General features: G+C 55.2%; 6 protein-coding genes across 6 annotated transcripts; 3 read left to right on the forward strand and 3 right to left on the reverse strand.

Moving 5' to 3' along the window:
* The first annotated feature begins 107 nt into the window (after positions 1-107).
* On the forward strand, positions 108-1,473 carry B0T26DRAFT_337083 (uncharacterized protein). Its single transcript, XM_060434458.1, has one exon. The coding sequence runs from the start codon at positions 596-598 to the stop codon at positions 1,364-1,366; it is 771 nt and encodes a 256-aa protein (XP_060293732.1). The 5' UTR covers positions 108-595; the 3' UTR covers positions 1,367-1,473.
* A 1,267-nt stretch (positions 1,474-2,740) lies between these two features.
* B0T26DRAFT_676874 (uncharacterized protein) lies at positions 2,741-4,422 on the reverse strand (the record flags this gene model as incomplete). The annotated part of the gene is made up of 6 exons (XM_060440026.1): positions 2,741-2,791; positions 2,944-2,969; positions 3,190-3,261; positions 3,619-3,819; positions 3,902-4,030; positions 4,347-4,422. The coding sequence occupies 6 exons, from the start codon at positions 4,420-4,422 to the stop codon at positions 2,741-2,743; spliced, it is 555 nt and encodes a 184-aa protein (XP_060293733.1).
* Positions 4,423-6,371: 1,949 nt separating this feature from the next.
* B0T26DRAFT_714241 (uncharacterized protein) lies at positions 6,372-7,099 on the reverse strand (the record flags this gene model as incomplete). Its single annotated transcript, XM_060442175.1, has 1 exon — positions 6,372-7,099. A coding segment is annotated over exon 1 (349 nt), but the record flags the coding sequence as incomplete, so codon positions are not given.
* A 3,919-nt stretch (positions 7,100-11,018) lies between these two features.
* Positions 11,019-13,023, forward strand: B0T26DRAFT_650489 (uncharacterized protein; the record flags this gene model as incomplete). The annotated part of the gene is made up of 3 exons (XM_060438185.1): positions 11,019-11,248; positions 11,349-12,470; positions 12,579-13,023. The coding sequence occupies 3 exons, from the start codon at positions 11,019-11,021 to the stop codon at positions 13,021-13,023; spliced, it is 1,797 nt and encodes a 598-aa protein (XP_060293735.1).
* A 534-nt stretch (positions 13,024-13,557) lies between these two features.
* On the reverse strand, positions 13,558-14,475 carry B0T26DRAFT_714249 (uncharacterized protein). Its single transcript, XM_060442176.1, has one exon. It carries the CDS (start codon positions 14,290-14,292, stop codon positions 13,807-13,809), a length of 486 nt encoding a protein of 161 aa, XP_060293736.1. The 5' UTR covers positions 14,293-14,475; the 3' UTR covers positions 13,558-13,806.
* A 995-nt stretch (positions 14,476-15,470) lies between these two features.
* B0T26DRAFT_650073 (protein-tyrosine phosphatase-like protein) lies at positions 15,471-16,699 on the forward strand (the record flags this gene model as incomplete). The annotated part of the gene is made up of 2 exons (XM_060438149.1): positions 15,471-15,517; positions 15,616-16,699. 2 exons carry the CDS (start codon positions 15,471-15,473, stop codon positions 16,697-16,699), a joined length of 1,131 nt encoding a protein of 376 aa, XP_060293737.1.
* Between the last annotated feature and the right edge of the window lie 5,230 nt (positions 16,700-21,929).

Genomic DNA, 21,929 nt, shown 5'->3' on the forward strand with positions numbered 1-21,929 from the left:
TTGGCGACGGGTGATGAAGGTGAAGCTTGCAGACTAAGCAAGAGCTAATTCACCTCCGAGAACGGATCCTCCCCGTACTGTGTTGCATATTGCCTGCCCGGTCCTGCGTGGCGTTGACTGACCCTTAAGCCCTCAGCTCTCCTGGGACGACCGCTGGAGGTGGTGAGGGGCGGCAAATGGCGGTCTGGGAGACAACAATGTATGTACGCGTAAGGATTGTTGGCTCAATGGTATCACGAGACGTGCTAGAGTTCGAGGGAGGTAATGCAAGAATCCGCATCCGTAACCTAGCAATATATTGAGTCAGCTTCTGACTGGGGAGTTTGCACCGACAAGCAATCTGGCAGGACAGGCGCTAGCCGAGGCCAAAGGAAACAAGGAAACGCTGCAGCAACAGAGCCCCCAACCAGTTTCAAGGTGGATTTGGCTCCCGGCAGCGTGTGCGTGTGCGTGTGCGTGTGTGTGGTGCATGGCGATGCAGGCGTGATCGTCTTCTACGCCTTCGGACATGTCGGAATACTTGGCTTTGAGCAGCTGAAGAGGCTGACATGGGAATTTGCACCGTGCAGGTCAGCCTCTCAATGCAATACATCCCATGGATTTATTCTGGACTATTGAATCCGTTAGTCGTCGCAGGGCAGATAGCAGTGCCAGGAGGCCAAAAAGTAATTACGGAGCTTTCGCAATGGTGCATCTGAGAAAGACGACCATCTGGGTGGACAAGGCGGTTTCCCAAGCCGGGGCCGGCAGCAGCAGCAGCAGCAGCAGCAGCACACACCAACAGCGAGGACCGTGTGAGCCGCGGGCCCGACACTCTGGATCGGCCTTGGCCCTAAGCCGGGCTGATCCCAAGCACGGCCAGCCACCGCACGTCCAGCAGTCTAGGCGATGCTGTGGTTTCTCGCAAAGGATCCGGGCACATAACCAGAAACGCCTGCAGGCTGTAGGCTGGCAATTACTCGTGAATTCTAAATTCCAGACAGTAGACCGAGTTGGCGCTTGTCTTATTAGTTCGGGCCATTCCAATCTTACCCCATGGGGAATACAATCTGGACATTGTCGACAACCTGACGCATCACCCTTGTGGCTAGTGGAGCTAACAGTCCGAGGAGCGGGATCCGTTGGTAGTTTGCCCGTCGCGAGACGATTACCTCTTCCGTCTTCCATAATCCATCGGACGGGATTCGACTGTCCGGCGCCTCGGGATCTGATTGACGTAAACTATGGAACCGGGGGTGGTTGGGTTTTGTTACCAACTAGCCGTTTGCAATTGTTGAGTTGTGTCCAACAACAACCGATCTGGATCAAGGCGGTTTTTGCTCCTCCGCTTCCGACTCGCTGTCCGGTCCGTGTGCGGCGTGCGTGACGCTGGCTTGCTTCCCTTGGATTTTTTGGTGGCTCCCTCGAAACACCTTGTCTCACACGCCACACCCTTGGTGCTTCGCTTGATTCGCTGAGAGACTTGTTTTGCGAGATGAAGATCCTATCTGGCACTTGATCACAAATTCCGGTGAGTCCAATGGCTGCCACGCGTGAGCGTGTGGCGGGGTTGGGGACGCAGACACGGTACAAACGTGGGTCAGAAAAGGAATATGAAAAGACAATAGTGCCACAGACGAAGGGTCAGATAAATAACGTTTTTTCCCGCAAAGCCAGTAAGATGCGGCATGCTGGACGAGTGTCGACTACTAGCTGGAGAAAACAAGCCACAATCACCAATTTTCCCCCAAACGGTCAAAGTCAGCACTGAAAGAACACCGGAAGCGCCGAACATCTCACCTCGAAGCCCTGTATGAGCCCATGTTGCGTGATGCGGCTCGGACTTGAGGCAGGAGACAAGAAGCCAAAAAAGAACACTGCAAGGAAGGGAGAACCCGAGAGACTGCTACGGGATTCTGGATCGGAATAAGGCGCTCGCCAAGTGTCCTGACGGATACGCGGGTACGGATACCTTGTTGTGAGCCTGTGGTAGACTCAAAAGGTTGCGGATCATGCAGCCGCGCGATAGGATGCGGCCGTAAATCGAGGTTGGTGGTCCTGCCCTGCTAGAGGCAACAAGACACCAAAGAGGAATTGAACCCAGACACGGACAGTCTCACCGCACACGTTGGCACAAGTCTGAGGCGGACTGCGAGGCGGGTTTCCTTGGGGGGCTTTTCCCCCCCGTGGAACATCGGCCTTGAAACAGTGGAGGCCGAAGTGTCGATGTCTTTGGCAAACAACGAAAGGGGCAGCAACATTGCCCACTTTGAGACGTCGGTGCCTCGTGCTCCCACTCCAACTGCTCGCTGTCAGCGACGGAGTTGGTAGGGCAGACCCTTGACTGTTGGTGGCACGACAGGGCATCAGGATACTTTCCCGGATGTCACACGCCCATTGTGCAACACACGTCGGAGTTTGGGACCCAAACAAGAATACAATCGCCCGTGGAGCCTCAGCAAGGGTGGGCGATGCCGAGTGGAAATCCGTTGGCAGATCGGGGAATGATCAATGACAGAGCGAGTGTCTGACAATAGCAGCCCCGCTATAACCAAGAGGTGTGCCTGACTCAGGTCATCGTCCTGGAGCTTAGCCAAGCAAGGGAGGTGGGAGAGGTTTCCAACAAACCCAAGAGCAATCCTGATTTTTCACTGGTAAAAGAAGAAAGGAAAAATAAAGCCACGCAACCGCGGCTTTTGCGTGAAGCCCGACGGGCTGACTGCCGTGCTCACTGCCGCGTGTTTTTTTGTCTACGATGTGCCTAGCGCAGCTTGTCGGTGACCTCGGGCTTGGTCAATGTTTTAGAGCACGGCTATGTGGTGGAGCAATAGGGTTTTTTGGGTCCAAGGCGCTGATCAAGGCGCCATTCGCGGACAAAACCCTGGCCAATCGATCGCTAAGAGGCGCTGGCGCATAGCAAGGAAGGCTGTGGAAGACGGCAACGCCTGGCCATGCCTTGCCTACCTTCTCCAGGCCGGAGACGAGCCTACCTAGGGGCCAGCCAGTCAGTTGTGGGCCCCGAAGACCTCAGGGCAGCCAAGCTAAGATGGTGGAATATCCGCAATCTTCACCGTGGGCAGGATGGGAAATAAGAAGACGAACTGAGCCGAGATGGCCGGTACTCGGCCGTGATTCCAGTGGGACCCTCTCCGGAACAAAGGATGCCACTCGAAGTGGATGGCGGGGGCTTCGGCTTTCTGGGCCACTCACTGCTTTGCATGCGCTGTAGCAACACGGCTCCGCAATTCCAAGAAGCGGGGAAAGGGGATGGAGTCCATTTTCCTGTGCAGGCATATTCCGTTATACTGCAAGGCGCATCCATGCATGGCCAGGCGAACTCGTCGGTCCACGAAATACCGAGTGGTCATAGGTAAAGGTAGTCCAAACACCGGCAGTTGAGCACAGCCTGGGGGGACCTCGGGACGCGCACTTCTTCATCGCGCATGTTCACTGGGCCTAGTTTGCCCTTCTACACAGTAGTTGTCTGTCAGTGGAACTACGCTGCACAGCTCGTGTGTAGGTAGTATGTAGGTATGGAGGAGTGTGATCCCGGGGCATGCCGTGTCCGACTTGGTACCCGGACTCGTAATCACGCCATCCAACCCAACGAGATGACTGATCAAACGTCAGACTTGCTACCATCTGAGGGGTTGAAGCGAAGTAGCCCGACAACAATCTGGTTACCGGCATGCTCGGTGCATGCTGTGTTGTACTCAACAAGGCCCATGCGCGCTTCTCGGCTCTCAAGGTTGGGCTTCAGAGCATCTGCCGTGGGGTGGCGAGTTCCTATTGGCCGCCGTGGCGTGTCTATGATGTACGCGCGCGTTTCTTTCGGGAAACCTGACGGCCGCTTAGAGATTAAAGTGTTGATAGACATGAGGCAGGCCGGTAGAGAGCCGGGTATCGGTCGAGTTCAACGCACAACGCAATGCGTGCATCGTTTGCATGCATAGCAACCGGCGCATCCTTAGGTCCTCGCCCAAGAAGAAGATGATAGGGCCATCGGCGATGGAAATTCCGGCTTTGACTTTGTCTTTCTTGCTTGCGACATCTGCATGTTTTTAGTAATGGAGGGTAACAATGAATATTAGCTGGGCGTTGGCCATGTGAAAAAAACGACCCCTGTTTGAAGCCAGCCTCACAAGGCGGGTGGATTTGCCAGTTTGTTCCCCATCCTGTAATCCAGTCTTGTGTGGACGATACATATAATGCCGGTCATAGTACGTGCTTCGCACCTAGGTAAGAAGGGTATTGTAGTCTTTGTCTCATCATCTCCCGCTAAGCCGCGGTATGAGTGGGCAAGCGAGAGGGCGGGAAAAGACGGCAGGAATTGCCTCGCAGGGTTGCGTTGTGGTTTCATGTTTTACTGGCGAACTTGTCTCTGGAGCGGGGTCGGCCTGGGTCAATCAAGAACCAAGCCTGAGCAACCAAGGTCCCGGCCATGCTTCTGTCCGCCAAAGGAGACTCTGGGAGGCCTGCGGCAATCTCGAAAGCAATTCGGCGGCCAATCTAGCACGCACGGAAAAACGACTGTTGATGGTGGATACGGGCCAATGAGCGCATGCCGCCCCCAGTCTATCCAGGCCGCGCGAACTGGAATCGCCGAACGGCTATCCGTTTATGAATTGTAACCTATCGTGGGGGGAGTGCCTATCCGTGAGTATCCGTCGTAGGTAGCAGCAGCCTTGATGCCCATAATCATGGTGGCGTTTCCACGATGCCGTCGTCAACGGGAGAGCAATGCGCTTCGTGAAAGCAAGTCAACGGCCAGTGCACTCCACGATGTCCTGCAGCGCGGTGTCAAAGCTGTGCTGTTGAGCGAGTCTGGGGTGTACGGGAAGTGGCAGCGCGGGGTGTGGGTTGTGCGTGCGTGCACGGTGACAACGGCCGCTCTGTGTCTCTCGAGGAGAAGAGAGTCCCTTCAGGCTTTTCCCATGCCACATTGCACGGGCAACCATTCCGTACTCTGATACGGAGCATGCAAGGCGTTACCTTTGGTCTTCCCATGGTTTCTCGTGCGGGGATGAGCTGCTTCGGGTTTCCTGGACCTTGGAGTGGACCAGGCGCCGGGCAGCTCGCCAACTAGTTATACACTAGCCTACGAGCCACTTTATCATGATGCCCAGAACACTCCAAGCCCAGGTCGAAATGGCCGCAACCGACGGGGCGAGTCAGGGGGGGCTTCTTCGGAGTGGGCCTACTCATCTTTGTACTGCGCCACTATGGAGTATCACGATGGAGCTTCGCTTGTTGCCCGCCGGACTCCGATGTTGTACGGAGACGAGGCATATACATATATAAAATATGGGCGTCCCATGGTCTTCCTTGGATTTTGGGCTGGCGAATCAGCTCTCAGTGCCGAGCGAGCCTAAGACGCGAGGTTGGGCCTAGACGACGCACTTACTCACTGTCTCCAAACGTGATGTTCCCAAGCCCGAACGGAACAATGATGCAATGGATAGGCGGGCAAGAACATCGCGGGAGAGGGGGCGGGGCTGGTCAGCATCGCGCCGAATATTCTGTGAGGTGGCTCTGCTGCTTCTGGCAAGTGGTGGTTGAACCAGCCCTGCACGACCTCTGAGCCGAGCTTTTGAGGTATCCAATCGCATCTTCCTAGCGCGCAGGGATGTTGTAGCCTCCGATTGCCGCAGAGAGCGGAACACCAATGAGAAGCGGCGTTTTGTGCATCCCCAGGCATACTGTAGGGCTGAGGTTGGTGGTTCAACCTGCGGGCGCCGTCGTTCGCCAGTGCCCTGTAGGGCGCGACGAAAGGGCTCAGAAAAAAAGTAAAGAAAAAACCCGAACCTAGAAAACTGTTAGACTGTTAGAGCGTGCCTCAACATCGACCGCGACGGCATTCAAGCGCCAACGACCGACTTGACGTGTTGGGTGTCCAGAAAGGAAGGAATTGCGAGTCACCTGGGTGAGACGCAGGTGTGCAAGAAAGCGTAGCTCACCTTCAGCGCGGCGAATCACGGATCCGACTGCTGACCTCTAGACTGCCTTGGCTCCCAGCGAGGCTTGCCCCCCTAAAAAAAACATGCATCAGAGCCCGCGAGGGACGAAATTGATTAACTGTGCCTTTTGTGGAGATGGACGAACAGGCACTCGTGCGGAATTCCGCTAGGGGGAACGGCATCGGGGCTTGTGCCAGAGAAGATCCTCAATTCGGGCACAGCTATCTTGCCATGTCTGATGGGTCGGCCCTGTTCTCTTGCCCCGCTGCAGACTCGAGAGACGGCCTCAAGAGGCGCAGGGGGTCCACAGGCTTAGTAATGATTGCGTCCACTGGAGAGCAAATGACAGCCTTACGCGGCACCCCGCTTTGAGCCCGCTCAGGAGCAAATTACCTTATTTGAGCGCCTCCTTTCATGGACACCTAGCCAGGTGGACGGTAGTGCAGTTGCTCTAGAATACGCTACGATGAGCGCCTTACACTAGAGATGCGAGGATACACAAGTGTTATCTCGTAGTGTACGGAGCGGACTACGTAGCGTGGTGGCAAGCGACGCTGCTTGAAACGCCCCTGTTCGGCTGAAAAGAAGAGAGTATGTCTTGCCTGGTCCCCTCAGCCCCTATGCCCGAGCCTAAGCTATTTCATCTGTCGCGGTGGGATGATTGCATTGCACCTTGTCCTCATTTTGCCCTGTCTTTGGCCCCCTGTTTCTTTCTTTTCCGTTGTGCATTCGTTCTGCTTCCGTGGTGCGGGGGCTTGCGTTCGCTGCGTCTCACCCGGCTCCGACGGGGGAGCACCAGCCTTACAAGGCCGTTCTGTGGCTTGATTTCGGGAGCAGTGCGGGCCCGATGCCGCAACGCCACGCCGTTTCTCAATCGTTTTTATTATATATTCGGCTCCACCCCGTCGACACTCGCCCCTTTCAGCTCTACGCGGTAATAGACCCAGACACCACCGCATCCACCAACAACACGGCATGACATGGCTCATACTAAGTCCGCCGTTGTCAGATACAGATTTAGCTATAGTGAACGCTTTTCGTCTCTGTTCCCCAGGTTGCCGCAATGTGCAGTCAAGAAACAATTAGCCTGTGTTGTCTGATAATAATAAATCCGGGGTCTGTGCCTGCCGCGAGTGCGTCACTCCATGTCATTTGAGGAGGGGCTCTTGCTGCAAAACGGCTGGCGGGGGGTTCGGGTACGTGGGGCGGGCTGGGAGGAAAGCCGGAAATGGAAGTCCCTCTGTAACCCTGTAGGGCGTAATCACAGTACGATTCCATTCCGTTCCGTCTCCCGTCTCCCGTCTCCCGCCGTTGCCACGCGCCCTAGAAGGCTCGAGATCCGACACAAGCCGTTACAGGGTTAGATACCTGTATTTCGAGACGATCAGGAAAAAATTAATCAAAAATTTTTTGGCGATCTATCCCACCTCCGACTCTGTGAAGGCCCTCACTGCAACATGTCTGCTGAAGATTATCCACCCACCGCACGGCTTCATCCACTACGGGGGCTGTGACTGACTACAAACCTGGAACCCGCCAGGGCCATCGGTCTTGGCCCCCAACAATCTTCACGGGCCGTGACCGAGGTGCGCGAACAGCAAGTGGAGTCGACGGCGAGGTTTGGAGGTGAAGGAGAGTGCTTTTCTGGTGTGCGCATCCTCGCGCGTTCAGTTACAAAGGTCAGTGTCTCGCAGCTATTGATTACCTGCTTTTGGCAAGCCGAGATATTGTGTGGCAGGCTGTGTTGCGTCGCATCAGTTCCCATTGGCGCTGGGGAAGGAGATGCCAGCCCGTCCGTCAAGAGAGCCAAATGCGAGCCACTTGGTCTTGCATCGACGCATGTATGTACATACAGTATGCACTGCACTTCACTTCCTCAACCAGACCGGCCCCCAGCATCCGTCACAAGCGGCCGCACTCAAGGGCCCAAGTTCCCCAAACCACGATGCTACTAATGTGCGGGTGATTCTTCTCTCTAAAGAGGAGAGGGTAGTTTCTGTCCTGCCCCTCCTGCTTGCGGACTGGTGCGCTGCAGAGACAAGCCTGAGGTGCAGAAATTGAGTTTGACTACTTACCCAAGGTAGACATTGTGAGCGAAGGCTGCCGAGGAAAATGCTCGTACGACAATGCACGTCCGTTTCACAGAAATGCCCGTGATGGAGTGAGTTCCTGGAGCAGCGAAGAGAGATCTCGGGTCGAAGGGCCGGATCTAAGCAGCCAACCTAGCGCAAGTGTAAGGCTGGAGTTTCGCCTGAAGTCTGTGTTTGCTGAAGTCGAGCCGAGATCACGAATCGCCGCTCAAACAAGACACCATCTGACAGGGCCGGTCGTCTTGGCAGCTCGTTAGAAAGACGGTGAACGGCGAGCCGTGAGGCAACGGGCTGAAAAGGCGGAACTGAAAGTTCATAGCATAGTCTTACAGTGTTTTATTGACGCGTGAGCATCGAAGCTGACTTTGCTCGTCAACTTTAGTCTAACTTATAATTCGGCACGAATGCACAGGACATATAACACGAACAAACAGAACAGATTCTCTATCTGCATGTAAGGTAGTCAATACGGCGAACGCACTCGAGAGCCATCCTGGGCTTCAGGATGTTCATTAAGCAGTACGAAATACTGAGCCAGCAAAGACGCCGAACAAAGGAACAGCTAACCCGTTGTGTAGTACTGTGTAGGAGCACTGGAGGAACGGAGCGCGAGAGGGATGGAGCTTGCTTCACCACGAGCCCGAGGCGTGCGCTAGCACATTTCATTTCGATGCTAGCATTGCGGGACTAGCCTAGAATGATCATTTTGGCTAAAACGTGGAATGGAAGAGTGTCTAGCGTGTCGCGCTAAACTATAACGAGGAGTAGGCACAAAGCACCATAAAGGTAATGAAATGCCGTGCGCATTTAATACGCGGGGTCACGAAACACCAATTTCCAAAAGTCACTTCGGGTCGACTCGTGTACCTTGAGAGGGTAACCTGGGTATTGCTAGCGAGCAAGCAAAGCCAGGTCCCTCCCCGCCTTACCAGGGTGATTGTCTGTCCAGGGGCAAGAGGATTACACTCTGTTCTAGCTAGGGATCCAATGTTATTGCAACACTTTTATTGCATTACGGTACCACCTCGCCCTACTGGACCCTCGAGCCTTGGAGCTCAACTCTGAAGCAGATGGGCACGCGCCTGGCCAGTACGACTTCTACCATTGCGATAGAGAAAAGCTGAATGAGGAGGCCGCCTTTCAGCAGGTCCTGGCCGTGGCATAAAAAAGATTTAGTGAATCTATCTTGGGCCGAGCTCCGACAGGGCAGGTAAGCTCGCCTGTGCCCTCAGCACGCATTACAGTGCGAGGTCGGGACGGGCAAATTGACAGGGCGCGATGGGGGTGTGGGCATCGAAACAGAAAAGCCTGAGGGAAAAAAGAGGAAAAGGAGGACGCACCCAAGCCGCCACACGGCTCCGTTAACTAAGTGGAGCACCCCCCTGCAAGGTCGCCAAGTCGCTTGCTGGATTTTGAAAGGGCTGATTTGAGTGGATCTGGGTGCCCATCAACCGTCGTGGGATTGCGCAGGGCAGAGGAAGCAGGGTGGGGAGGCACGGAACATACGTCGCGTACGGAAGACTTTGGCAGGCTCGATACGGAGCACGGAGTACCTCTATGCTACGCAAGTACCGTCGTCAGGTTGTACTTTCCTCCTTCCGTCCATCCCCAGTTCGCCCGCAGGGCAGGGCAGGGCAGGAGCAGGAGCTCGCTGGTGGTCTGCGCGCGCCAAGGGGTGTGCGGGTTCCCTGTTGCTGCTGGTGCTGGTGCGGTGCATCGCTGAATCTTGGTACATCATATACACTTGTCGCCGGCCACGCTCGATTCGATTTCAAGTGCTTCCCTCCCACTCTTCGCTGTTCTCATTCTTCCCTCCCGAGGAGCAAACGCTGCTACTACTACCTTGGTCCTCTCTACTGCCGCCCTTTGCTCCGGACCAGTGGAAAGGAAGGCGAGTGACAGTGACACGACGAAAGACGACTCGGAGCTACCTGGGTACGAAGAAGCCTTTGACGGAGACTGGTGCTCGTACACTAAACTTTCCCGATAAGGTTACGCAGCAACGACAGACACAAGCTGGGACTTTGCGAGCTCCGTGTTGGACTGACTACTGTTTTTGGCCTCACCTGGTTGGACCTCTGGACTTTTGGCGGCGCTCACGCACATCTCGCAAGCCTTGCCCTCACCTTTGCCTGGGCTGACAAGACGACTGGCTGTTGGCTGTTTATCACTGACGGCTCCACCATCTTCTCTTTCTGGGCTCAAACCCACCCTCGCCGGCCTCCCGCCAAATCGCCATATCCAGTCGTCTGATGCTCCACTGGCACGACGGCCGCTCCCCTGTTCCGCTTGGCATTGCACCCACCCGCCCCGGCAGCGTTTCCATATCAATGATCCAGACAGACGCTTGACCTCTCATAGTAGGCGAGGCGTCCTCTTTTCTTGTCCTTTCTCGCCGCCCCGTTGCTACAGCGTCTACAACGTATATTCTTCTTCCCTCGAGTCGCCCCATTTTATTTCCATGAGTGGGCGTCCGAACTCGCATTCTCGTTTTGCGTTTGGTGCTGCACAGTCCCGTTACACCCAATCCCAACGTTGAGCGTGTCGGCAAGACCGAACCCACGCGCGGTTGTGGAAGCTGAAGAATTGCTCCTCCCTACCACACTTACCTGGAGCTGCCTAGTCGCAAACGTTGCCTTCGTCCTCGCCCTCACCTGTTAAGTTCCTGGCCTTCTGACTGGGTCCCGGTTCAGCTCGCCTGTCTCGGTCCGCAGCTCCACGCGGCGTCAAGGCGATCGATTCGCCTTGTTATTCAGCTCTCCCCCCCTAACACGCTTGTCCTTTATTCCCCGCGCAACAGACATCGCTCATCCCTCTCGACACCATGGACGCGATCCCTATCCAAGCCCCGCCCCGATATGGGCCGAGGGACTACAACAACGGCGCCCTTCCGTCCATATCTAGTCGCGAAGATGGCTTCGGGGGATTTGGCTCGTCAAGTCGTCCTATGCATTTCCACGACAACCTCTCGCCCTCAACAGCCTCCGGCCCCATGTCGATACGCGGCACAGACTCGATCGGTGCTCCCCCGCCATTACCTCCTCCCCGACTGGTACCTATTCATGGCCCCATCGACCCGAACCTGCACTACAAGGAGAGCAGGCGCCGCGAAGATAATGTTAGCTCGTATGGCGACTCTTTTGGGCTCGAATTCCAGCGGCGGGGCATGTCCTTCAGGCACGACTTCCCTGACGAAGGATACCAGAGTTTTGACAGCATAAGGTATGCTATTGTGCAGCCAATTCGGCTCACACAAGGCGTCTTCGGGTTCTCACTATCCCTCTGTCGCTGTGTCTGGTGCTAACCGTAATGCCTTTAATAGGTCTCCTGACTTCCCCCCGTCATTCGGCCTCCAAACTATGAAGAACTTCCACCTAAACAACAACAATGGGAATGCAATCGACAATTCGATGCTCAGCAAACTCAATCGCAACGGGCGACGGCCCGGCTTCAGCGCATCGATGAACGATTCTGCCGCTCCTCGCGCCAACCACTCCGAGCTTGCGACGCTCTCCCTTCCCCACAGGTCAAAGCAGTCTTTTCTAGATACAAGATTCACCAAATCTCCGGTTCTCATGACCGCGCCGTCCCCGCGGAACTCGGGATTCAGCGCCCTAGGCATGGGTGCGACCGATTATCGCTCACCAATAAGCGCCGAGTCAGTCGAGTGTGATCGCTCGCCGATACCGCGATCCAGGAGAACAAATAGCGGGTCAGCGCCAGACGACGTCACCATTTCTACACAGGGAAGCTTTGACGCCCGCGATGACGATGTGGACTTTCCAATGGAGGAAACGACGCGCATGCGTAGCTTGAACATTGATGACCAGTGGAGGGAAAGAGAAAGAGAAAGGGAGAGGGAGAGGGAGAGGGAGAGGGAGAGGGACTATTACCAGGCTGGCCAGAAGCGCCGGGCGTCATCGCCGCCGGGCGATGACGTTCCCCTCGCTAGCGACATGTTGAGACGACGGGATGGTGGACTCATGTCTAGAGGATCACCAACCCCAAGGTTAACCGTGATCCCTCAAGGCTCTATCTCGAGCATATCGTCAGTGAGCCGCAGCGGGAGCTACACGAGCAACTTGACAGCAAGCAGCATGACAAGTATTGGCTCGTTTGGACGGCGTTCGCCCAACGGCCTATCGCCAGGGGGACTATCGCCAACCGACACCATTGGTAGTCCGTATGCTACCCCTATCAGCCTTACCGCCTCACCTCGTTCTTCAATCGGCCGGTCAGCTATTGCACAGTCGCCCCATCAACGAACATTGAGCGAGCAAGCCATGGCTGGGCAGGCGAATCGGACGCTGGCTTCTCCACGAAAGCTCGCCGAGATTATATCGAAGAACCCAAGCAGTCTGGTTGCAGCTAAACTGAAGGGCCCTTACATGTGCGAATGTTGCCCGAAGAAGCCCAAGAAATTCGACTCGGAAGAGGAATTAAAGTAAGTCTCCAAGCAACCAACCCCCCCCGTACCCCTCCACAGTTTGATAGTCTTTTGCCGAATGTATTACATCAAGTCCAAGCTTGCTGACATTTTTGCCCTTAAAAGAGTACACGAGGCAGAAAAGCAGTACGAGTGCTCGTTCTGTGGGAACCGCTTCAAGAATAAGAACGAGATGGAACGCCACCAAAACTCGCTCCACGTCCGTCGACATAGCTGGTCGTGTTCGGCACTGACGGGCTACGAGCGCGCATTTCACGACAGCACGATAAAATCAGGGGAGGCTGATACCTGCGGCTACTGTGGAGACGAATTTCCTCGGACCGGGCGAAGTCAGGGCGGAGCCCAGGTCAGCGACCAGGACTGGGAGGAGCGTATACGGCATCTCCAGGACGTGCACAAGTTTCGGGAATGCAATTCGAGCAAAAAGTTCTTCCGGGCCGACCATTTCCGTCAGCACCTGAAGCACAGCCACGCCGGGACAAGCGGGAAGTGGACAAACATGCTGGAGAATGCCTGTATGATGGAAGAAGATCCACCGGTACCGAGATAACATGCGAACATGTTTCAACGAAAAAAATCAGGGGGAACAGAGATAAAAAGACGGAAACGGAAAACAGGAACGATTATTGGCGTCGAAGCATGGGTCGGATGGATTACACCGCGTACTAGCTATGGAGCGAATATTGGCGTCGAAGCATGGGTCGGATGGATTACACCGCGTACTAGCTATGGAGCGAAGCTGTCCTACTCAGCTATCTAACATGGGACGAATGCGAGCGACAGCACTCAATGGGGGAATCTTTGTCCAAGGCCGTTCGTTGGATCACTGGGGATTTTTGGTAGCGTGGAAAGTCCCACGAAGTTGGTGCGCAGCCATGGCAGTTGTGACGTTTACAGTCAAATTACTTCCGATTTGCAGCCGGCCACTGTGGAGCTTTGAAGGATACAACGTGTGGCCGCGGCGCAGGAAGTCAAAGGATGGACGTGACCGGGCCCAGCATTTTTAGGAGGGGTTGGGGCCATGGCTTGACCAGGCATTGGGAGGACACGAAGCAAATATTTTTTTTATTCACAGGTTAAAATCCACAAATTACTTACCTTATCCCGCCAAAGTGTCTGCCAAGTGAGAGGGATGATGATGTCGCCGGTCATGATTAGAATTGAGGATGGGACAACAGCGGACAACAGCCGCCACATAAATTTCTAGCTTTACGGAGTACTAAGATGGTGTATAGGGGGCTGGTGACTGGAGTTGGCTGGTGCATAGTATGCGAGCGACGCTTTGACGGATAACTGCAGCTCTCGGCAACGTCAGGGATAGCGAGCATGGACGCTAGGAAGGGTCTGGGAAGACGTTTCTTGTGGCGCTCCCTTTTGAGCTCGAAGCCGCCCCAGGCGCGCTCGGACAACAACAGGGTGTGGTGATGGTTGGTACGCCAGGAGCCAGGTCATCAACGTCCGGACGCCCTCGCGTCCTTGGAAGGCGGGCCCAATTGGCCGTCTGTCGACTGACCGGGTATGTACTCGGTATGTATGCGACGATGCCGTTGTGCATGGCAGCCCCACTTGTCTGGCTGGCTAGCTGGCTAGCTGCTTGACATGGTCGAGGTATGTAGGTTAGGTATTTTTGCGGCCTTCCTGTTGCGGCCCGTGGCAGCTCCGTCGGGGTGCGTTGCCGTTGTTCGAACCTGCAGCACGCGCATTCGATATAATGCTGGGTTGCTTGCTTGCTTGCTTGCTTCCATGCCTGCTTGATCAGCAGCAACAGCAACTGCAGCACCAGCAGCAACACCCGCTCCCTGGCCCCCGGCGGCTGCATATTGCCCGTACATACATACCTATGCTTCCAATGGATTCGTGGACCAACCGGCGTGTCGCGGCAATGCCGCTCTGCCAAGTTCTTCTGCACTCTGGGAGCATGCAAATCCAGTTGGATCGAGTCTTGGAAGTCGAGGTCACATCTGACCGACCGTGACCCGTGCTCTCCTTCCACCCTCACCCCCTCTCTCCCTGCCCGGGCCCTTGGGTTCTCACGTATAACGAATCCGTCTCGCGTCCTCGGACACTATGGATGACGCGGAGTCTCTCACGGAAGGATCTGCATCCACGGCCCTAATAAGTATGCTTGTATTGCATGGACCAGCCAACTGAACGGAGGCTGTCCGTTCGGAGTAATCCCCGAGATTACGGCGTGTGACATGTTCTATTTATCGTCCCGGGGAATTTTGGGGGCCACTTATTACGGTTAAAAATAGCGGTTGGTCGGCCATCTATCATTGTTGTGTATGCACAGTTACTGTTGTGCTCGTGCGACCTGGAAGAAATCTCCTTTCATATCCTGCAGTTTTAATGTTTTGACCGCAGGAGCAATGCAATTCCACCTCATCTCTCTTCAGCCCAGGATTTATCAGGGGATGATACCTTACCCAAAATAGCGCTGTGCGCGTGGCACAGCGTGCAGCAGAGGATCTGCCCAGGGTCCGTCAGTGAGAACCATATTTTTCACGCTTGTTCAAGACGTTCACGAAGACCTACCTCGGTACTCCGTCTCTTGCACAGAGTAAGCAAAGGCCTTGAAAAACCAGGAACATGCCAATATCATGGTTGGCTTTCTTCTCGATGTTTGCCATAGCGCAATACACCTAGGTCCTGGGGTGAAGTCAGATCGAATAAAGGGGGAAAGGTCCCAACTCTTCTGTAGGGCTCTCACCTCAAAATATGACCTGTCATTCTCGGCCCCGGACAACCTAAAATTCGATTTCTTGGTTGTTCCCCACGCTGAGCTATGGCCCCCAAACTAGTCTTACGCCCCACTGTTTGAACCCTTGGAGGGGTTAATCCCTAGCGGGGCGGCGGAATGATGACCCCGCGCCAGGAAGAAAAACAAGCTTGAGAAGCGGACGGCATCATCGACGGCTGCTCAAGAAAAGGCGGATCTGCATACAGACTACGCAAGAACACGCCACGAGGCTCTCCAAATATCTGACCGAAAGTGCAATGGCCCTCAATCGGATCAATGGGAAGGAAGACCTCTACGTCGGAGGGTAAGCGCTGCCAGTTTCGCCTCTCCTGGTCCGCCATCATCGCAGCCAACCTCGCCATGGCGCCAGCGGGTTTGACGGTACTGACTGCATGGGCTTAGATTATTTGGTCTCCGGCGGAAGCAGGCATTGAAAGAAGGCAATATCACGCACGTATTGTCCGTCATCAAGTACTCGCTCGACTTTGACCCAGACACGTTCGCCAACGTTCAACATCTCAGCGTAGACATCGACGACGATGCAGACCAGGATATCCTAGTGCAGCTACCTAAAATGGTGCGCTTCATCGAGAGCGGGCTCTACGGCGATGCGTCCCGCCCCGGCGGCGTCTTTGTCCATTGCGCAATGGGCGTATCCCGCTCCGTCTCGGCCGTCATCGCCTACCTCCTGTGGAAGTACCCGCACCGCTTCGGCCGGTCGAGCCCAACCACAACACCCGAGCAGGCCGTCACCCAGGCTCTTGAGCTAGTGCGCGAGACGCGGCCAATTGCAGAACCGAACTCGGGGTTCATGCGCCAGTTGGGCGTGTGGTGGGAGATGGGCTGCCCCGCCGACAGCGACGATGCCGTCGAGAAAAAGCCGGCATATCAGCGCTGGGTCTACAAACGGGAGGTTGACGACGCGGCACGGATCGGGCGGGTGCCGGACTGGATACGATTTGAGGACGAAGAGGCGGAAAAGCAGCGAGGCGGCGGCAATAAGGAAGACGGCAAAGAAAGCGGGTTGGAGCTCCGCTGCAAGAAATGTCGCCGCGTAATGGCCACCAAACCCTTCATACTTGAGCACCGGCGCAAGAACAATGCAGAGCGGCCGGACTGCCCGCACTACTTCATCGAGGCGCTTTCGTGGATGCGTCCGGTTCTCGAAGAGGGCGCACTCGACGGCCGGCTCGTCTGCCCCAACGCCAAATGCTCAGCGTCTATCGGTCGATACGCCTGGCAAGGCTTCAAATGCAGCTGCGGCGACTGGGTTGCTCCTGCCTTTTCTCTGCAGAAGAGCAAGGTCGACGACGTTGTTATTGGGCCTCGCCGGGACCAAGGCATGGCAACGGCTGCCGATCGGATGGCTGCGCTTGGTATCCGGATGCCGCCCGGTAAAAGTGCGGCGAGCCTTGTTCTCCCGACAGATGCGGCGGCAACCTCGCCTCCGACAGCGGCTATTGAGGGCCAGAAAGAGAATCTTTGATGAGACCACACGCCTTATTGGCAAAAAGACGAGCTTACTGTGTCGGGAATATTGCTGTGCGATTGCATTCTGAACCAAATCCGCCCTTGCCGTCCGTCCCGTCCGGGTCCGGGTGTATACGTGGCGCCTCGAATAGACTTGTATTGGGGAATTTGCGGCCGCCGCACGGGAGGAGCCGATCTACGTGGCACGGCTACAAAACAGTGTGGCCGCCGATCCTCGTCCCTAGTGCACCCATCGGCACCCCGGTTCTCTCAACCTCACCTAACCCGGACAACCTTCTGCGCCGGCGCACTGCATTTTGAATTGCTGGCTCCCGTGTCACCTGCACACCCCCTGCATGTTCTTTCCTCCGGCTCCCTTCGCTCATTACATCCCCTTCCAAACCCTCCACCGTCAGCCTTCTTGCTCTTCCTTTCATCCGACCAGAACAAGGGGGTTTGGAAAGAATTTGAGCCATGAACTCGTGGCCCAGGCTTCAGCTCGTGTTCGAAATCCTTGCTGCGCGAACGAGGCCTGGAAGCGCCTGCTGGACAAGCGGGATCAAATTGCTGGGCCTAGGGCTTACTCTGCTCTGCACTATGGTCCCCGCTCAACCCCGAAACCCGTGGGCTGTTGGCAGCCCAAGTCTCCGAGGTACTGCTTTCATTCGGCGCCGGTTTCTTGCGCATCCACCAAGCCCACTGTTGTCTGCTTTTCGATGCCATATTCCGAAGAGGGTAGAAAGATTTGCATTATCAACGGGCTCGCCGACACCTGGCTCCGCGACCGTATTTGCCTTGGAATGCCAAGCTTCAGAAGGTCTAGAGGAGAGTCTAAAGAGGGCAGTTTTGCCCTATTTGGTTTGGGGCGATCGGGCGCCATACCTCTCTTGGTGAGATGAGGCGGCGGCCCAGCAGTGGTCACCCACTGTCCCAGCCTTGGGCGCGACCGTGTTTAACTCCACATCACTAATCAATAGTTGACTCCATTCTCTCCAGTCACGAAGAGGCGGAGATGCGAACCGGGCGCGAAGATAGCAACCCAATCAATCACGAGTTAATGACAGTGAGATCCGAGCCAAGCATGGGTAGAGCTCGCACTCTGCCTCTCTCCACACCGTCATCAGGAATCGGATGGTGGCTTGGGAGGGAAGAGATTGCTTACTAAACATGCGCAGGCAAGGCAGGTAGATGAACCTGAAATGACGCTCAGTCTCAAAAATACGAGTTACCTCGCCTGTAAGATCCCTATTACAGTTACGTATCTGATTGTACATGTGTGTCAGGGTAAGAAGACGAACAAGGGCATGGGGGCGAAGACCACATGCACCCCGACGCCAGTAAGACGTAAGCCGATGTCAGAACCTGCTTGGCAGCCCCGAGCCGACGCCTTGATGACGGGCTAGTGATGATGACAGCATCCCGATCTCCGTGTTGGCGCAAAACACAATCATATCGGGCCACGGCAAATCAACAACTAGACAGGGGCTAAAGGCAATTGTTTCCCTAAAGCAGTTACCGTCCCCTATCGCGCCTTAGTTTCTCACCCTGCCTTCGGCGCTGGCCCGGGCATCAGCCGTCAATGCAACCGACCGGGCTCGGGACCCAGACCCCGTCTAGGCCTCGTATCATCCCGAGTCCGGACAGCCTAGTCTCCAATTACTCATGAGGCTGATGGAATGACGCCGTATTAACGACGACAGTGGTGGCAACGGTGGTATTACGCAACGCTGGTGAGCGGATTGGGAAAACTTGCCTCGCTCGCACTGGCAACGCAGCGCAACCTTCCTAAACGCTGGTGCCTGCCGTGAAATTAACAGGCGCCCACCGCTGCAAAGTGCCTTCAACACGAACCGCAGTGGACAACTCGACCGCTCGGGAGAGAAATACACCGACTCCAGGCACCTGGCTTACCGGCCCCGTGGAAAATCAGTCACCTCTCCCTGGGTACTTTACCATCTCTGCCAAGCGGCAGCGTAGTTACGTAGCACTGCAAGCTTTCTGCCCAAGACTCCACCCCCAAGCAACCGCTTTACGGGGCACTCGATAACAATCAAAAGAGACTGAAAGCCCGAGACCTCGCAACCCCAGCCTCCGAGAAGACGGTGACATTATACGGTCCTCAGAGTCAGAGCGGTAAGTACTAAACGGTGCTCGAGGCAGCGAGGTACACAGTGCACTCATAATACTGTGCTGGACCTTGAGGGCATTGGAAGGGGTATTGAGGGTGTTGTGCAGAAAATAGGAACCCCCTTTCTTGTCTCTTTACCTCTCTCTGTATTCGGGCTTGTCAGTTCAGAGGCTTCTCGGATTCCTTGATTCCCACTTCCCATTATCCTCCACCCAGTTCTTTAGCTACTCGACATGACGATGAAGTGATACGTCCCTTGCCAAGTGTAAAAAAGAATCACTAGGCTGCATTCTATATGCGTGTGCAACCCCACAGCTCTCAGCTCTCAGCTCTCAGAAAAGCCGAATGTCTTTTTGGCGGTGCCAAGGAATCAACAAGTGGAAGCCAGCCTCCCTAGTAAATGTTGGAATAAAATAAAATAAAATAAAACGGAACTAGGGTAATATATAAAAGATGCCGATCAAATCAAGAAAAGAGCAAATGGGGAAAATGCACAGGTTTACAAAATAAGAATTAAGCTTTCTCATTCTCATGGCTGGCTGGGTGGCGCTAACGGCCAGGCATGCGGCGGCCCTATGCCAGCCCCTAAAAGTGGTGAGATTTCTCTTTTTTACACATTTTGCAACGGACACAACAGTACCTTCTTTTGCCTGCACGTTATGGCTATTATGGAGAAAGGACGTAATAGTCTTCTACTCCGTAGATTTTCCCTTTCTTCTTTCTTCCTCTCCCTGCTCTCATTTTTTTTTCGCGAGTAGTGTCGATATTACATGCGGCGGGGGAAAACCGTGCGAGAAACGGGAAAACGCCACCCAGTGCTAAATCCCGGAGGTTTATTATATATAGAATATCTACGGGTGTGAGAATATCGAGGGTACCTCATCTTTCCCTGCTCTGAGGTATACACTAAATGTTTAAATGTGATGTGCCAATTCCCCTATCTTATCAAGATCTTCCCCCCTCAAATCGATCGGGCCAGGGATGACACTGGGCTCGTCCCCACTTGACCCAAGATCTGATGAAGCTGGTGTCTCACGCCAGGCAGTGCGAGCGAGAGGGAGAGGGGGAAATTTCCCCGCCAGCCCTAATTAGACTGATTGGGCCCTGGTTTTTTTTTTTACCAGTTTCCTGGGTTTTGTTCGCAGACGAAGTTCATGACTTCATGTCTTGAGTTGTACCCGCAAGTATCCGGCGGCGGGCTGGGTTGGGGCACGGCTGCGTGCTTATTGTTTAACTCTGCGTGCTTGCTTCTATTGCTTGTTCCGGGGTCGCTTGACCGCGCCCCTTCCTCTGCGCATGTAATTATTTCGTGCACAGAAGGTCGGCTCTGTTTGTCTTTTGTCCAGGGCCTCGTGAGTGGCTGAACCGTGGGCTCGGTGTCGAGTCGAGACTGTTCAGTTTTTTACAGCAAAGGAAGCGCGTGTCAATTGCTACGGTGGTATACCGTCGTACTATTTGAGCTGGGTAATTGGTCGTCTACATGAATGGGTCCAAGACAACTGTCCGTTTTCACCAGACTGGCCCGAAGGCGGAGACTAGCTGGCACGAGAATGGCGGACGCCACAATTGCGAGGGCGCTTTCGAGGTCGCTCTCACGGCGGTACTAACTTAAGGCACCGTGCCGTCGGGGCATCCCGTGCACGCAAATACGGCGAGGGGGCGTTCGTATCTGCGACTCCAGTTGCTGCCTGTTCCCACACGCACATTTGCGTAAAATTATCGACCCTTCCTTTTCCATGCTTGGCGTGATTAGATTTAGGCCGCAACCTGGCGCCGCCGAGTGTCTCGATAACGTCTCAAGGTCCGCAGTCGACAGGCCGATGCCTGCTTAGACTCTTGTCGTCCGTCTTCATCTTGGACTGGGCAAGCGGGGCGGCGGGATGTGGGGAGTTTCGAGTTTCTAAGGTTGCCTGGTGAAAGTATCCGTAATTCACGGGTTTTGGCCGTCACTCGCATGATCGCCGGGCGGGCTAGGTACGCATTGTCACCTGGCTGCACCTGGTTGCCCTATTCCCGTACTTTGCCCCGAGTTGGGAGATTGAGCGACAAACAGCCCGTTCCACTGCGTGCCGGGAGACATTCGCTTCCCCACTACTGCTAGCCTTGAAAACATGTGATATGTGGGGGGGAAGAGCTCATCACTCTAAATTGTTAGCGTGGAGGGGTCAAGGTTTGAGTGTCCGGGATAGGGCAGAGAGCCAGCCAGAGAGAGACACACACGCTGCGCCGCATGCCGTGTGACACGACGCGGCAGTTTCGTGTAACGCTTGGCCCCGCGCTCTCGCCAAGGAATCCAACCTTGTAGGGCTGCTGACTAACTGGCCTGGGTAAGTGCACACCCCGCCCAACGAGAGAAACACCGGACTGGCACTGGCCTGCACAACCGCAGGCGGATGGGAAAATCCGCGACCAGGTTCACGATCCTTCGCGAGTACGCCCAAAATCCTTTTACCTGCAGCGAAACCCACCATTCCGTCCTGTGCCCATCGTCCGCCCTGCTCTGCTCTGCCCTGTCTCCGCCACGGACTTTTGCGTGTGCCCACTAAGTCCGAGAAACGACGGCGGACGGAAGGGCAAGGGTTCGAACTTCGGCCGCGGGGCTGATTGCCTTGTTCAAGGCATTACAAATACAGTGCACAGCAGCCATCGTTATCGGCTATCGATCGCTATCGCCATCGTTACATAATACACATACAGCCATGAGGGGAAGGTCTCTGCAGACTCCAGCATGTCTCGGTGGTCGGGCGGAGGCCAGATACCCGCTGGCCTGGGCATTGCAGTGATAACTCACATACGCAGTATAGCACACGTCTGTCAGCGTGATCCTTCTTGCTGGGCCGAGCTGGATCAGGAGGGCACGCTGCACACACGCACGTACAGCAACCACCGGGCGGGGGAAGGCAGTTGCTCCGGTTCCGAGTAAGCATCCCAAGAGTAGAGTACGTAGGGTGACGGCGTTCTCGTCGGCTTGCCTCCAAGCCAAGCCCATCCCATATCCGGCTCGCTAGCCAGTGCCATATTAAGCAGGACACCTTGACGCGCGCAGCACCGTCTCGACTCTTTGCAGCTTGCACAAGTTCGGCGCATCAATAGAATAGTACGTAGTCAGCAAATGTGT

Source organism: Lasiosphaeria miniovina (assembly GCF_030549165.1).
Source record: "Lasiosphaeria miniovina strain SMH2392-1A chromosome Unknown B0T26scaffold_5, whole genome shotgun sequence".
Classification (NCBI taxonomy): Eukaryota; Fungi; Ascomycota; class Sordariomycetes; order Sordariales; family Lasiosphaeriaceae; genus Lasiosphaeria; species Lasiosphaeria miniovina.